At 40.2% G+C, this 17,560-nt stretch overlaps 1 protein-coding gene across 1 annotated transcript; it reads right to left on the bottom strand.

The window, feature by feature from the left end:
* Window positions 1–4,812: 4,812 nt before the first annotated feature.
* On the bottom strand, window positions 4,813–16,765 carry LOC134472269 (speckle-type POZ protein-like). The gene is made up of 2 exons (XM_063233543.1): window positions 16,760–16,765; window positions 4,813–5,238 (listed from the first exon to the last, which is right to left on the bottom strand). Exons 1-2 carry the CDS (start codon window positions 16,763–16,765, stop codon window positions 4,813–4,815), a joined length of 432 nt encoding a protein of 143 aa, XP_063089613.1.
* Between the last annotated feature and the right edge of the window lie 795 nt (window positions 16,766–17,560).

Here is a 17,560-nt window from a genome sequence, read left to right as displayed (position 1 = left end):
GCCTGGGTGCCAGAGGATTAGTCTGATTTGTGTGTTCTCATGTCTTTTCTGTTTCAGTTGAATTCTTGGAGTGATACTTGCTAGTTTCCTAACAGGATGAACTGAATTCGGGAAGATAAAACAGAATGCAAACAATCATAAACAATATATGAATTCATGATATGTCCAATCTGTCCTCAAGGGTTAAGATTCAAAATATATTTCAGAGGAAGAAGAGTAATGGCCAAAGGGAAAGAGATTACAATACAACGGAGATGGTAGATGGATCCCACCTACTGGGGGAAACTAATGCAGAAGACTAAATGAGATTTGAAAGAGAAAAATTGAAATCCAAACAAAAGCATACCCACAGGGAAGTTAGGAATCACAGTCACCCGCAGAAATTAAGAACAAAATAAAGGAGAAATTAAAAGCAGATTAATAAAACAAGAAAATACCAAACCAAAAAGAAAAATGAATGAAAAAAAAATCGTTCTCTTCCAGGATTCTCTCTGGATTCATTATTAGATGCCCTATGGATACAGTGTTCTGAGTTCCGCCATTCTTTCCCTTCAAACCAGGCACTGCCTTATGATGGAGTAGTAGACAGCATTAGCCAGCCTGCCTCAAGAGGAGGCTCATTTGAATAAGCTCATTCCAATCAATTTCCATGTGTCTGCACCCAACTAGGGTCTTGTAAAGGAAGCCAGCAGCTGTTCTGGTTAAGGTTCATCTGACTTCACTTCAACATGGCTCCCGCCAAACATTCCCTCCCGCTGAATGACAAAATCCTTCTCCATTCTGTGCCAGACAGTAAAGACCTCGATGTCTGCTGCTTACCTACACTGCTGAGCCTCTCAGCATTGTCCACTGGCCTCACTAGCTATCACTGTTACCAGGAACAAGAGTCCCCAGGTCCAAACATCTCCCCTCACTAGTGTTGATGATTTCCTGATTCTGCAATAACTAGCATAACCAAAATAGGTTCAATGCCCCTATCAGTGCAATACCCAACAATCATCATTGTTGTGCTCTCTTAGTTAATTTTATGTTCTGAATTTTATACAAAATATGTGCACTAGTTGTAATTCAGTTGTGTAGATTTTGATACTTCTACATTAAGAAGATACTTTCTTGTACAAAATGACAAGAAAAATAGAAATCATGGGTAATTTGTAATAAATTTTCTTCTCTAAAGCTACTTTTACAAATATGAGCATAACACTCACTATTAGAGATACACACACACACACACACACGCACACAAACACACACACAAAATGTAGTAAAGCTAATGAAATGCAAGCTCTTGAATTTCCTTTTAAATAGGGTAAAATTTTTCCAAAATTAACCCTTCTTAGAATATTGTATAAGTTTCTTCCTTGGATACACTGTGGAATTCCATTTGCATGGAAAATGTCATCAGCCTTGTAGGAACATTTTGTACATTTTTTCATGAATTCTCTTTGTGTAGCAATGCCTTTTAAACCAGGCTAATGAAAGGTGGGAAAATGCTGCTTTTGTTTCTAATCCAGCCCTAGAGCTATGTTAGAACTGAAGGGGCAAAAATTTTTCCACATTCTTGTGTACAGATACAAGAGTATTGCCTGGCATATACCTTGTGATACATAGTAAGTTGCGGTTTATTGAGATTACAAGATGACAGTAGGATGAATTACAAGTGCAAAATGGAAAGTAAAGAGGAATAGAAACTTTAAAGATTCAGGGTTACAGTACCTAAGAATTTAGACCGAGATGTCTTCCACAGAGGTGTGATAAGGCTAATCCATGTGCCTGCTTTCAAGGTCAGGTACATTTGGCTCCTGTTGCTTCCCATTTTGGTTAGAAAACTCTAAATCTGTTCCATGTTTTCCTAGGGTTGTTGATTTTCTGAGTGAGAGATCACTACATGCTAACTATACACATAAATAATCAGTCATATTGTGATTAGACTTGAATGAAGGAAACGAAATGGTTCATGCAAGTTTACTATTTGTCACTAGTCTCCTACCACTTTCATCATCCGGGACTCCTGGATAGATACTTTATTTATTAGTGTGTTGTTTGCACATAAGAGTTGGAAGTGTCACAAGATGCCTTCACTAGTAGCTCGAGAATGTGTGACACACAACTTTGGATGATACAGGTAAATTGGTGCCTCCGGGGACTTTGGCAGGCCTTTCAGTGCTTGCCAAATGCAGTTGGTGATTTCCTTGCTTCAGAATGCCTGTAAAGTTATGGCAAATTCTTGTTCATCTTCTGTCATATATTTTTCTTAGAATTAAGCAGTCAAACAAGTGGTTTCTTCAAAAAAGTCTTCTGCTAGTAATGTTGGATTAGCATTAACCCCCATCGAATCCCAACATCGCAGAGGGATGATTGTTTTCTGGGAACGGGAGCACTTCAGCCTTCAAGAGTTCACAACTGTGACACCAACTGAGGGAATGAACAGGCATTCTCAGTCCTAACTCCTAATGCTTAACAGCTGGCATGTCATTCTCACAAGAGTGTTAATATAGCGCCATATCTCACTGGTTGCCCTTCAGCCACTTAAGCTGCAATTCTTGCCTGGTTCCTCCTTAGAATTGCAAGGAAAACATTCTTTTGGTCAATTTGTACATTCAATATAACTTCTGTTTCTATGAAGCACTTGACAATAAGTCACTGTAACACATATTTGTACTCAGAGAAGCTGAGAAGACCTGTGCTTGCCCTGAAAAATCTTCTGCCCTAATCCACTTTGCTCCATTCATTTCACTATGAGGAAAGTACACTTTGTAAGTTATTTTCAATGTTTTTTGTTGTTCATTTGAGGCAGTGACAGAAACTCATACTTTTTAATTTCCACATTTCATGTAAAAGATAATAACTATTTACATATTTGGAAAGAAAAAAAATTAACATTTGAATGTTCTCCCTTGTAGGATGAACAGCGATTCCCAAGCAACTGGGATGACTCCTACCTAATCAGCAAGTCAGGTATGGACAGCTGAGGAATCTGTGTTCTGAAAGTTTTCACACAAAAAATTAATAAAAATTTTCCTTTTTTCCTCCTTTAAAGCTTTTCCTGTTTTATTCTCTTTAATGAGGAGGAGAGAATGGACGTGAAATAAAACTTGAGGGTGATAATACCAAAACACATATTCCCACAACATCTAAGAACCATAGTTCTTTTCAAGAAATATGCACACAGAGTGAATTATTTTGTCTCATTTTCAACAATCTCAGCCAGCTTGAGGTGAGAAAGGGACACTTCTAGGAGTAAGGACACAAGAATAGGACATATGTATGCCAAATATCTGCAAAAGTCAGGCAGTAAACTGAGCCAAAGAAGCACTTGCCTGGCAATGACCAGGTTGTGAGTTGTGAGTTCAAGCCATGATAAAGACTGAGAGAGATAGAGATAGATAGACAGACATACAGACAGACAGATAGACATATATATATATATATATATATATATAGAGAGAGAGAGAGAGAGAGAGAGAGAGAGAGAGAGAGAGAGAGAGAAAGAGAGAGAGACAAAACTCTTAGTGATTTTACTGCATAGTTGTTATACAGGTTGTTATCCCATATTGACATTCATGAAGATTTACACAACCAGCACATAAAGGGTTACCAGCTGTAAGCCCTGATTAAACAAATGTTTTGAAATCTGTACCTGTTCAAGACAAGGGGATCCATTTCTTTATATATTTTTAGAAGCTCTGAGCCATTACAAATTCTAGGTGATTCCAGAGTAACACCACTAATGATTTTTACAAAAGCCCAAACTTTGAGATGAAACCCACTACGTTTTCATTTTTAATTTTAATTCTATTCTTCATAATACCATAGAAACATGTATTCTATTCTTATGAATATTAAATGTTCACAGTGAGAAAGCTCTTTTTGAGATTTATAGTGTGAATTTGCCAACAGCCATTTCTCAGTGCAGTTGTAAGTAATAAATTTTGCTTCCTCAACATGAATTCCTCTGAAATACATAAAACACTTCTACTTTTAATTCTCTTTCATGCCATTTTCATAAATCTGAGCATTTTCCTCTCTTTTTTCTCCAGGACCATGATTGGACTGCTCGCTCAGAGGCCTAGATTTTGCGGGAATGTGCTGTAGTGCTTGTGCTGCCTGTCTGTGTCACTGGGACAGGACAACATGAGCAAAGACTTGCATTGTGTGATTGTCCTTTGGCTTCAGCAGCCTGAGTTCTGGGTCATTTATTTCTGCCATCTACTATGTTAATTAGTGACATTGTACATCCACTGTGTTCATCCCGTGGATGGGCCTGAAATCATCAGCACACTGAAATTTTTCTTAGCTTCTGAATCTAACATACAGAAAAAGGATGAGGAGCCAAACAACTGTACAAAGTAAGATTCAGGTTTATTTACAGAGAAAAGTGAGGGACAGCAAAAAGCCCGTGTTACAAGTGGGGTGCCCAGGGATGCATGATGGGGCAGAAAGCCAGGAAGGAGTCTTGCATTTACAGAGTGAAGTTCATGGTCCCTGCCTCTAAGGGTAGCCCCACCCCAGGTCTGCCTTCAACATTGACAGGAGTTTTGGTTTCCGTTTGGCATCGACACTGTAAAAACCCACTTTGCTCAATATTATAAAACACAGATTTGAAAATGCATGATACACGACTTCTAAATTCTCAGTATCGCATTTCCTTTTTCTGACCTTAAGACGGTGGTCCCTTCTCTCCACTAGAGAGGCACAATTTAATATTTCCACATAGAAGAGTGAAGTTTCCACGGATTGCCCTAGCATATTATGGTTCAGGGGCATCAAATGTGGCCAGGGTTTTGGGAAGATAAATGGAGATGTGGGATCTCAGGACAGTCTCACACGCTTGCATGGGGGCACCATGAATGCACACTGCATGGAAACCAGAGAGTGATAGGCTTCGGCCACCAAGTGAGGGTGGGACACCACCATGGCCTTCCACTCAGAGGTCTCCAGGATGTCAGAAACATGAAAATTGATGAAATCCAGGGTCCGGGTTTTCAACTGATGTGCACTGTGGAGGTCAGCCAAGATGAGGATTTCCACGGCATTCTCCACAGAGAGGTTGCTGCACAGGTGGTTCTCACACATGAGCTTCAGGCGCTCCAGACCAAACCTGGTTGCAGCCTCCAGCAGTTCAGTTGCCATGATCCCTAGGTTTGGTGCCTTTCCAGTGTACATAAAGTATATCATTTCCTTAAAAACTTCAGGATCCATGTCACTGATTTCAACACGATTCTTTTTGCTTCCTTGCTTTTCATGTTCCAACAACGCCATGAAAACTGGAGAGCGAGCTGCTAAGATGGCTTTGTGAGCCTGGAATTCCTGGCCAGCCACACACAAGCAACAGTCTGAGAGCTGGGATCGCTCCCACAGTCCTCCTAGATCCTCTGCCAAGCAGCCCTCAGGAACCTTAACCAGCTTCCTAATATTCTGGCTGGAATGATTGGTGGGATCTTGTGCTACTTTCACTTCACAGAAGAAGGAAAGCTTGTCATTGGAGAGAAGCCCATTGTTTGGATCCAAAAGAAACTCTCTAAGGATGAAATGTTTGAATCCCCAGTCCTTTCCTCGCACAAATGTATAAGCTTGTGTACTTGAGAGCACCTTGGTTTTCTCTCCTTTGGCATTCAGAATGGAAAAGGTGAATTTTGCATGAGCTACCCTCCTTGGACAGCAGATCATTCCCAGGTATAAGCACACATAATCTTTGCTTTGTTCATCAAGACCATTTGGGTAGAGTCATAAGCACCATTTCACTTGATCATTTCCTTCAGGTGAAAAGATTGAACTTTGAATGCAGTCATCTATTTCCTTTAGGCAAAATCTAATGTTATCAATGGCCCACAAAAAGGACACGTTCACTACTTTGATGTCTGTGGTGTACCTGCTGTCCACTGTGGGCCCCTGTGACATTTCTGCTGGGCCTGCGGTACTGGAAACCATTAACATCAGCAGAGTGAAAGTGCAGCAAGCTTGTCAAGTCACACGAATCAAATTTCTTCTTCACCAGATGGCACAAATTTCACTGCAGTCAGCAGTTCCAAGACAGGCAGGGCAGTATGGCAATCACAAGTAGAGAGCCTAGTTTATAGATTAAAAGAAATACTTATTTAGAAATAAGCTGACTGAGATTTCCTAGTATATAAGTCAATTCTGAAAAGTTTCTTGATCACTCAAAGAAATAGCTCACCAAAATGCACAGACCTTAAAATACGAAGCCTTGTTGAGTCCCGTCTGAGTTCCTTTCAGGAGGCTAATTCATCTGGGCTGGAAGCAAGGATATGAATTCCAAGTTTCAAGCAGGGAACCACCTCATCATGGAAACAGAAAGGATTCTTCCTTCTTGGTGTCCCTTTTATAACTCTTAGGACAGGATCCACCCTATGGTGGTTCTTCCCACCCTATTCTAATCCAATTGCCCTAGGTGTGTCTCACTCAAAATGTGAGAGTCAGTCAATTTTCATCCTACCTGTCTTTTCTATATGTTTATGAAAACAGTCTGTTTGACTAGCCCAGAATTTCTTTTGTCTCATTCATATGGGGGAGTTCTCTGGTCTATCGTCTTCCTGCCATTTCCAGAAGATGAGAGGCTAGGGTGGAGGATAGTAACTCCAGCATGCCACTGTTCTCAGTAGGCCCTCTGTGTTTATTCCTTTCTGGTGGTAAGGAGCAAAGCAGGACAGATCGGTCAATAAGGCACCTTTTCCCTTGGGATCACATGTGGGTGAAAGCCAGTTGCAGGGAAGTAATGTGAAGGGAGCAGATTCAAGGCTCCATGAGAAATAGGTGTGCTGGGAGTGAAGAGGTGGTTCTTCTGGGTAATCTGATACAGTGTCGGGAGCAAGGGACATGGATTTGGGACAGGCACAAACAGTGAATATTGGCAGAATGTCTCTAAACCTAAAGTCTAGTGTGGGACAACTGTAAATGCTACTTCCTCAGAGCTTTTAGATCTCCTACTAACCTAGTTCACTCCTTGGACCCAATGTTTGGAAACAGTAATATTACTGAGTTCCACTGGCATTTCCTGGGACATGGGTCATGCTGGGAGTGCCAGGAGTCCAGGCAAACCCTCTCCCCACCATGAGCAGCTGTGAGTCTGCCAGCCTGCAGGCTGAGAAACAAACATCACATCTTCTCCCCCTATCCCATTAGCATGTCGGAGCCAGTAATCTGGACGTCCCTTGAGAGGTTGACCCTCGGCAATGTAGTAAGGAGGGGATTTCCTTCTATCATCTCTTTGAAGCCCAATACTTTTATCCATGTTTTGGTTTGTTCTATAAAATATGGTCTTTTTTTTTAAAGCTGGTTGTGTTTAACTGAGTTTCCACATACATGAAAGTATGCATAGGCATTTTGAAGCAAACAACCGATTCTAGCACAGCCATTAGTGACTTCCTTTTTGTCTGATTTTAAAGACCTAAAACTCCTTTCTCAGACTGTTTGGATTAATTTTATACTAGGTTGCTCAGTATGAATTCTGTGTTTCAAGACATGGACAACTATTTGGAAGAAAAAAATAGACAACATGATAGATAGGGAAGATTTCAGATTATCTAGTTTTGAAATTTATATCTCTTACATTGCGTTATTATGTCCAATTTTGCTCTGTTTTGTTGTGTTTAATTTTATCTCCTTTCACAAAAAATAACAATGCTGATTTGCAGGGTTTGGGCGAACACATCATTAATCCCAGCACTCTCAAAGCTGAGGCAGGAATATCATTGCAGTTTCAAGGACATGTGGGATTAAATACTAACTTGAATTAAAAACCAAAAGAATGAAAGGACAGAGGGAATGAGGGATGGAAGGAAGCAAGGAACGAAAGAAGGAAGCAAGAAAGGAAGGAAGAAAGGAAGGAAGGAAGGAAGAAAACAAGGAAGGAAGGAAGGAAGGAAGGTAGACAGTAAGAAGGGCTACCACTTCAGGGATAGATATCACTGGCTTTCTTCCAAAGCTTCTCTTTTTTCTGTTTTACATACTCAGAGTGTGATCCAGTTTTCCTCCAGCCTCACAAGTGTTACATACCCTCATGTACTTGGGGACCTTATTGGAAGGAGCACAACAGTCGTCATCCCTAACAGATATTTTTTTTTCTCTTTTTCATTTTTATTGTTACCAGGGATAGAACTCAGGACTACAGCTTGCCAGGAAATTGCTTATGCTACTGAGAGAAATCCCCAGCCCATCCCTAACAGATTTTGATACTCTATTTTTATTTGAATGTCTGCAAACTTGTCTATTACACATGGGCAGGTAGAATTCTTTTAATCAGTGCTAACTGGAGAAATAATTGCCTCAATTATTGGTAGGTTAAATTCCTCTTCTGTACCAGGAAAGCTTTCTGTCATGATGTCTACAAAGTGCTTTTAATGTCATTTGTTGTCTCTCCTCGTCACTAAGTGCCAGCCTGTACTCAGTATGTGAAGTCCTTTCCTCAAACTGGCCTAAAGTGCTCTGAATTTTTAAAATGGATTTTTTTCTCTTGCATATCGGCTTGAATCTATTTAATGGGTTCATTTATTTCTTAGGTTGTGCTTCAAAAGTTCTTGTAAGCTCGCCTTTTTTTTTGGGCTGTGTCTGAACTAACATCACTAAGAAGGTTGTGTATTTTGGTAATCTCTGTAGTTAGTTGTGGTTACTTGGGAGATTACTTCTGTTTTAATATATTCCACAGCCTCATTCAATTGCCTTGTTGCCACATTGAAGTAACCTACTATTGGGTTTATTGGGTTTTCAAATTTTGCAACCTCATTTCCCCCCAGGTTTGCTTTATTGGCCTGGGTGCCAGAGGATTAGTCTGATTTGTGTGTTCTCATGTCTTTTCTGTTTCAGTTGAATTCTTGGAGTGATACTTGCTAGTTTCCTAACAGTATGAACTGAATTCGGGAAGATAAAACAGAATGCAAACAATCATAAACAATATATGAATTCATGATATGTCCAATCTGTCCTCAAGGGTTAAGATTCAAAATATATTTCAGAGGAAGAAGAGTAATGGCCAAAGGGAAAGAGATTACAATACAACGGAGATGGTAGATGGATCCCACCTACTGGGGGAAACTAATGCAGAAGACTAAATGAGATTTGAAAGAGAAAAATTGAAATCCAAACAAAAGCATACCCACAGGGAAGTTAGGAATCACAGTCACCCGCAGAAATTAAGAACAAAATAAAGGAGAAATTAAAAGCAGATGAATAAAACAAGAAAATACCAAACCAAAAAGAAAAATGAATGAAAAAAAAATCGTTCTCTTCCAGGATTCTCTCTGGATTCATTATTAGATGCCCTATGGATACAGTGTTCTGAGTTCCGCCATTCTTTCCCTTCAAACCAGGCACTGCCTTATGATGGAGTAGTAGACAGCATTAGCCAGCCTGCCTCAAGAGGAGGCTCACTTGAATAAGCTCATTCCAATCAATTTCCATGTGTCTGCACCCAACTAGGGTCTTCTAAAGGAAGCCAGCAGCTGTTCTGGTTAAGGTTCATCTGGCTTCACTTCAACATGGCTCCCGCCAAACATTCCCTCCCGCTGAATGGCAAAATCCTTCTCCATTCTGTGCCAGACAGTAAAGACCTTGATGTCTGCTGCTTACCTACACTGCTGAGCCTCTCAGAATTGTCCACTGGCCTCACTAGCTATCACTGTTACCAGGAACAAGAGTCCCCAGGTCCAAACATCTCCCCTCACTAGTGTTGATGATTTCCTGATTCTGCAATAACTAGCATAACCAAAATAGGTTCAATGCCCCTATCAGTGCAATACCCAACAATCATCATTGCTGTGCTCTCTTAGTTAATTTTAGGTTCTGAATTTTATACAAAATATGTGCACTAGTTGTAATTCAGTTGTGTCGATTTTGATACTTCTACATTAAGAAGATACTTTCTTGTACAAAATGACAAGAAAAATAGAAATCATGGGTAATTTGTAATAAATTTTCTTCTCTATAGCTACTTTTACAAATATGAGCATAACACTAACTATTAGAGATACACACACACACACACACGCACACAAACACACACACAAAATGTAGTAAAGCTAATGAAATGCAAGCTCTTGAATTTCCTTTTAAATAGGGTAAAATTTTTCCAAAATTAACCCTTCTTAGAATATTGTATAAGTTTCTTCCTTGGATACACTGTGGAATTCCATTTGCATGGAAAATGTCATCAGCTTTGTAGGAACATTTTGTACATTTTTTCATGAATTCTCTTTGTGTAGCAATGCCTTTTAAACCAGGCTAATGAAAGGTGGGAAAATGCTGCTTTTGTTTCTAATCCAGCCCTAGAGCTATGTTAGAACTGAAGGGGCAAAAATTTTTCCACATTCTTGTGTACAGATACAAGAGTATTGCCTGGCATATACCTTGTGATACATAGTAAGTTGCGGTTTATTGAGATTACAAGATGACAGTAGGATGAATTACAAGTGCAAAATGGAAAGTAAAGAGGAATAGAAACTTTAAAGATTCAGGGTTACAGTACCTAAGAATTTAGACCGAGATGTCTTCCACAGAGGTGTGATAAGGCTAATCCATGTGCCTGCTTTCAAGGTCAGGTACATTTGGCTCCTGTTGCTTCCCATTTTGGTTAGAAAACTCTAAATCTGTTCCATGTTTTCCTAGGGTTGTTGATTTTCTGAGTGAGAGATCACTACATGCTAACTATACACATAAATAATCAGTCATATTGTGATTAGACTTGAATGAAGGAAACGAAATGGTTCATGCAAGTTTACTATTTGTCACTAGTCTCCTACCACTTTCATCATCCGGGACTCCTGGATAGATACTTTATTTATTAGTGTGTTGTTTGCACATAAGAGTTGGAAGTGTCACAAGATGCCTTCACTAGTAGCTCGAGAATGTGTGACACACAACTTTGGATGATACAGGTAAATTGGTGCCTCCGGGGACTTTGGCAGGCCTTTCAGTGCTTGCCAAATGCAGTTGGTGATTTCCTTGCTTCAGAATGCCTGTAAAGTTATGGCAAATTCTTGTTCATCTTCTGTCATATATTTTTCTTAGAATTAAGCAGTCAAACAAGTGGTTTCTTCAAAAAAGTCTTCTGCTAGTAATGTTGGATTAGCATTAACCCCCATCGAATCCCAACATCGCAGAGGGATGATTGTTTTCTGGGAACGGGAGCACTTCAGCCTTCAAGAGTTCACAACTGTGACACCAACTGAGGGAATGAACAGGCATTCTCAGTCCTAACTCCTAATGCTTAACAGCTGGCATGTCATTCTCACAAGAGTGTTAATATAGCGCCATATCTCACTGGTTGCCCTTCAGCCACTTAAGCTGCAATTCTTGCCTGGTTCCTCTGTAGAATTGCAAGGAAAACATTCTTTTGGTCAATTTGTACATTCAATATAACTTCTGTTTCTATGAAGCACTTGACAATAAGTCACTGTAACACATATTTGTACTCAGAGAAGCTGAGAAGACCTGTGCTTGCCCTGAAAAATCTTCTGCCCTAATCCACTTTGCTCCATTCATTTCACTATGAGGAAATTACACTTTGTAAGTTATTTTCAATGTTTTTTGTTGTTCATTTGATGCAGTGATAGAAACTCATACTTTTTAATTTCCACATTTCATGTAAAAGATAATAACTATTTACATATTTGGAAAGAAAAAAAATTAACATTTGAATGTTCTCCCTTGTAGGATGAACAGCGATTCCCAAGCAACTGGGATGACTCCTACCTAATCAGCAAGTCAGGTATGGACAGCTGAGGAATCTGTGTTCTGAAAGTTTTCACACAAAAAATTAATAAAAATTTTCCTTTTTTCCTCCTTTAAAGCTTTTCCTGTTTTATTCTCTTTAATGAGGAGGAGAGAATGGACGTGAAATAAAACTTGAGGGTGATAATACCAAAACACATATTCCCACAACATCTAAGAACCATAGTTCTTTTCAAGAAATATGCACACAGAGTGAATTATTTTGTCTCATTTTCAACAATCTCAGCCAGCTTGAGGTGAGAAAGGGACACTTCTAGGAGTAAGGACACAAGAATAGGACATATGTATGCCAAATATCTGCAAAAGTCAGGCAGTAAACTGAGCCAAAGAAGCACTTGCCTGGCAATGACCAGGTTGTGAGTTGTGAGTTCAAGCCATGATAAAGACTGAGAGAGATAGAGATAGATAGACAGACATACAGACAGACAGATAGACATATATATATATATATATATATATATATATATATAGAGAGAGAGAGAGAGAGAGAGAGAGAGAAAGAGAGAGAGACAAAACTCTTAGTGATTTTACTGCATAGTTGTTATACAGGTTGTTATCCCATATTGACATTCATGAAGATTTACACAACCAGCACATAAAGGGTTACCAGCTGTAAGCCATGATTAAACAAATGTTTTGAAATCTGTACCTGTTCAAGACAAGGGGATCCATTTCTTTATATATTTTTAGAAGCTCTGAGCCATTACAAATTCTAGGTGATTCCAGAGTAACACCACTAATGATTTTTACAAAAGCCCAAACTTTGAGATGAAACCCACTACGTTTTCATTTTTAATTTTAATTCTATTCTTCATAATACCATAGAAACATGTATTCTATTCTTATGAATATTAAATGTTCACAGTGAGAAAGCTCTTTTTGAGATTTATAGTGTGAATTTGCCAACAGCCATTTCTCAGTGCAGTTGTAAGTAATAAATTTTGCTTCCTCAACATGAATTCCTCTGAAATACATAAAACACTTCTACTTTTAATTCTCTTTCATGCCATTTTCGTAAATCTGAGCATTTTCCTCTCTTTTTTCTCCAGGACCATGATTGGACTGCTCGCTCAGAGGCCTAGATTTTGCGGGAATGTGCTGTAGTGCTTGTGCTGCCTGTCTGTGTCACTGGGACAGGACAACATGAGCAAAGACTTGCATTGTGTGATTGTCCTTTGGCTTCAGCAGCCTGAGTTCTGGGTCATTTATTTCTGCCATCTACTATGTTAATTAGTGACATTGTACATCCACTGTGTTCATCCCGTGGATGGGCCTGAAATCATCAGCACACTGAAATTTTTCTTAGCTTCTGAATCTAACATACAGAAAAAGGATGAGGAGCCAAACAACTGTACAAAGTAAGATTCAGGTTTATTTACAGAGAAAAGTGAGGGACAGCAAAAAGCCCGTGTTACAAGTGGGGTGCCCAGGGATGCATGATGGTGCAGAAAGCCAGGAAGGAGTCTTGCATTTACAGAGTGAAGTTCATGGTCCCTGCCTCTAAGGGTAGCCCCACCCCAGGTCTGCCTTCAACATTGACAGGAGTTTTGGTTTCCGTTTGGCATCGACACTGTAAAAACCCACTTTGCTCAATATTATAAAACACAGATTTGAAAATGCATGATACACGACTTCTAAATTCTCAGTATCGCATTTCCTTTTTCTGACCTTAAGACGGTGGTCCCTTCTCTCCCCTAGAGAGGCACAATTTAATATTTCCACATAGAAGAGTGAAGTTTCCACGGATTGCCCTAGCATATTATGGTTCAGGGGCAGCAAATGTGGCCAGGGTTTTGGGAAGATAAATGGAGATAGATGTGGGATCTCAGGACAGTCTCACACGCTTGCATGGGGGCACCATGAATGCACACTGCATGGAAACCAGAGAGTGATAGGCTTCGGCCACCAAGAGAGGGTGGGACACCACCATGGCCTTCCACTCAGAGGTCTCCAGGATGTCAGAAACATGAAAATTGATGAAATCCAGTGTCCGGGTTTTCAACTGATGTGCACTGTGGAGGTCAGCCAAGATGAGGATTTCCACGGCATTCTCCACAGAGAGGTTGCTGCACAGGTGGTTCTCACACATGAGCTTCAGGCGCTCCAGACCAAACCTGCTTGCAGCCTCCAGCAGTTCAGTTGCCATGATCCCTAGGTTTGGTGCCTTTCCAGTGTACATAAAGTATATCATTTCCTTAAAAACTTCAGGATCCATGTCACTGATTTCAACACGATTCTTTTTGCTTCCTTGCTTTTCATGTTCCAACAACGTCATGAAAACTGGAGAGCGAGCTGCTAAGATGGCTTTGTGAGCCTGGAATTCCTGGCCAGCCACACACAAGCAACAGTCTGAGAGCTGGGATCGCTCCCACAGTCCTCCTAGATCCTCTGCCAAGCAGCCCTCAGGAACCTTAACCAGCTTCATAATATTCTGGCTGGAATGATTGGTGGGATCTTGTGCTACTTTCACTTCACAGAAGAAGGAAAGCTTGTCATTGGAGAGAAGCCCATTGTTTGGATCCAAAAGAAACTCTCTAAGGATGAAATGTTTGAATCCCCAGTCCTTTCCTCGCACAAATGTATAAGCTTGTGGACTTGAGAGCACCTTGGTTTTCTCTCCTTTGGCATTCAGAATGGAAAAGGTGAATTTTGCATGAGCTACCCTCCTTGGACAGCAGATCATTCCCAGGTATAAGCACACATAATCTTTGCTTTGTTCATCAAGACCATTTGGGTAGAGTCGTAAGCACCATTTCACTTGATCATTTCCTTCAGCTGAAAAGATTGAACTTTGAATGCAGTCATCTATTTCCTTTAGGCAAAATCTAATGTTATCAATGGTCCACAAAAAGGACACGTTCACTACTTTGATGTCTGTGGTGTACCTGCTGTCCACTGTGGGCCCCTGTGACATTTCTGCTGGGCCTGCGGTACTGGAAACTCTTAACATCAGCAGAGTGAAAGTGCAGCAAGCTTGTCAAGTCACAGGAATCAAATTTCTTCTTCACCAGATGGCACAAATTTCACTGCAGTCAGCACTTCCAAGACAGGCAGGGCAGTATGGCAATCACAAGTGGAGAGCCTAGTTTATAGATTAAAAGAAATACTTATTTAGAAATAAGCTGACTGAGATTTCCTACTATATAAGTCAATTCTGAAATGTTTCTTGATCACTCAAAGAAATAGCTCACCAAAATGCACAGACCTTAAAATACGAAGCCTTATTGAGTCCCGTCTGAGTTCCTTTCAGGAGGCTAATTCATCTGGGCTGGAAGCAAGGATATGAATTCCAAGTTTCAAGCAGGGAACCACCTCATCATGGAAACAGAAAGGATTCTTCCTTCTTGGTGTCCCTTTTATAACTCTTAGGACAGGATCCACCCTATGGTGGTTCTTCCCACCCTATTCTAATCCAATTGCCCTAGGTGTGTCTCACTCAAAATGTGAGAGTCAGTCAATTTTCATCCTACCTGTCTTTTCTATACGTTTATGAAAACAGTATGTTTTACTAGCCCACAGTTTCTTTTGTCTCATTCATATAGGGGAGTTCTCTGGTCTATCGTCTTCCTGCCATTTCCAGAAGATGAGAGGCTAGGGTGGAGGATAGTAACTCCAGCATGCCACTGTTCTCAGTAGGCCCTCTGTGTTTATTCCTTTCTGGTGGAAAGGAGCAAAGCAGGACAGATCGATCAATAAGGCACCTTTTCCCTTGGGATCACATGTGGGTGAAAGCCAGTTGCAGGGAAGTAATGTGAAGGGAGCAGATTCAAGGCTCCATGAGAAATAGGTGTGCTGGGAGTGAAGAGGTGGTTCTTCTGGGTAATCTGATACAGTGTCGGGAGCAAGGGACATGGATTTGGGACAGGCACAAACAGTGAATATTGGCAGAATGTCTCTAAACCTAAAGTCTAGTGTGGGACAACTGTAAATGCTACTTCCTCAGAGCTTTTAGATCTCCTACTAACCTAGTTCACTCCTTGGACCCAATGTTTGGAAACAGTAATATTACTGAGTTCCACTGGCATTTCCTGGGACATGGGTCATGCTGGGAGTGCCAGGAGTCCAGGCAAACCCTCTCCCCACCATGAGCAGCTGTGAGTCTGCCAGCCTGCAGGCTGAGAAACAAACATCACATCTTCTCCCCCTATCCCATTAGCATGTCGGAGCCAGTAATCTGGACGTCCCTTGAGAGGTTGACCCTAGGCAATGTAGTAAGGAGGGGATTTCCTTCTATCATCTCTTTGAAGCCCAATACTTTTATCCATGTTTTGGTTTGTTCTATAAAATATGGTCTTTTTTTTTAAAGCTGGTTGTGTTTAACTGAGTTTCCACATACATGAAAGTATGCACAGGCATTTTGAAGCAAACAACCGATTCTAGCACAGCCATTAGTGACTTCCTTTTTGTGTGATTTTAAGACCTAAAACTCCTTTCTCAGACTGTTTGGATTAATTTTATACTAGGTTGCTCAGTATGAATTCTCTGTGTGGCAAGACATGGACAACTATTTGGAAGAAAACAAGAGAAAACATGATAGATAGGGAAGATTTCAGATTATCTAGTTTTGAAATTTATATCTCTTACATTGAGTTATTATGTCCAATTTTGCTCTGTTTTGTTGTGTTTAATTTTATCTCCTTTCACACAAAATAACAATGCTGATTTGCAGGGTGTGGGCGAACACATCATTAATCCCAGCACTCTCAAAGCTGAGGCAGGAATATCATTGCAGTTTCAAGGACATGTGGGATTAAATACTAACTTGAATTAAAAACCAAAAGAATGAAAGGACAGAGGGAATGAGGGATGGAAGGAAGCAAGGAACGAAAGAAGGAAGCAAGGAAGGAAGGAAGGAAGGGAGGAAGGAAGGAAGGAAGGAAGGAAGGTAGACAGTAAGAAGGGCTACCACTTCAGGGATAGATATCACTGGCTTTCTTCCAAAGCTTCTCTTTTTTCTGTTTTACATACTCAGAGTGTGATCCAGTTTTCCTCCAGCCTCAGAAGTGTTACATACCCTCATGTACTTGGGGACCTTATAGGAAGGAGCACAACAGTCCTCATGCCTAACAGATATTTCTGTTTTCTCTTTTTCGTTTTTATTGTTACCATGGATAGAACTCAGGACTACTGCTTGCCAGGAAGTTGCTTATGCTACTGAGAGAAATCCCCAGCCCATCCCTAACAGATTTTAATACTCTATTTTTATTTGAATGTCTGCAAACTTGTCTATTACACATGGGCAGGTAGAATTCTTTTAATCAGTGCTAACTGGAGAAATAATTGCCTCAATTATTGGTAGGTTAAATTCCTCTTCTGTACCAGGAAAGCTTTCTGTCATGATGTCTACAAAGTGCTTTTAATGTCATTTGTTGTCTCTCCTCGTCACTAAGTGCCAGCCTGTACTCAGTATGTGAAGTCCTTTCCTCAAACTGGCCTAAAGTGCTCTGAATTTTTAAACTGGATTTTTTTTCTCTTGCATATCAGCTTGAATCTATTTAATGGGTTCATTTATTTCTTAGGTTGTGCTTCAACAGTTCTTGTAAGCTCGCCTTTTTTTTTTTGGCTGTGTCTGAACTAACATCACTACAATGTTGTGTATTTTGGTAATCTCTGTAGTTAGTTGTGGTTACTTGAGAGTTTACTTCTGTTTTAATATATTCCACAGCCTCATTCAATTGCCTTGTTGCCACATTGAAGTAACCTACCATTGGGTTTTCAAATTTTCAACCTCATTTCCACCCAGGTTTGCTTTATTGGCCTGGGTGCCAGAGGATTAGTCTGATTTGTGTTCTCATGTCTTTTCTGATTCAATTGA

The sequence above is a fragment of the Cavia porcellus genome, unplaced genomic scaffold (assembly GCF_034190915.1).
Source record: "Cavia porcellus strain 051 isolate PalLab524CR breed Dunkin Hartley unplaced genomic scaffold, mCavPor4.1 scaffold_23, whole genome shotgun sequence".
Classification (NCBI taxonomy): Eukaryota; Metazoa; Chordata; class Mammalia; order Rodentia; family Caviidae; genus Cavia; species Cavia porcellus.
The sequence above is the reverse complement of the archived record's forward strand: the minus strand, read 5'-3'. Positions and strand labels throughout refer to the sequence as shown.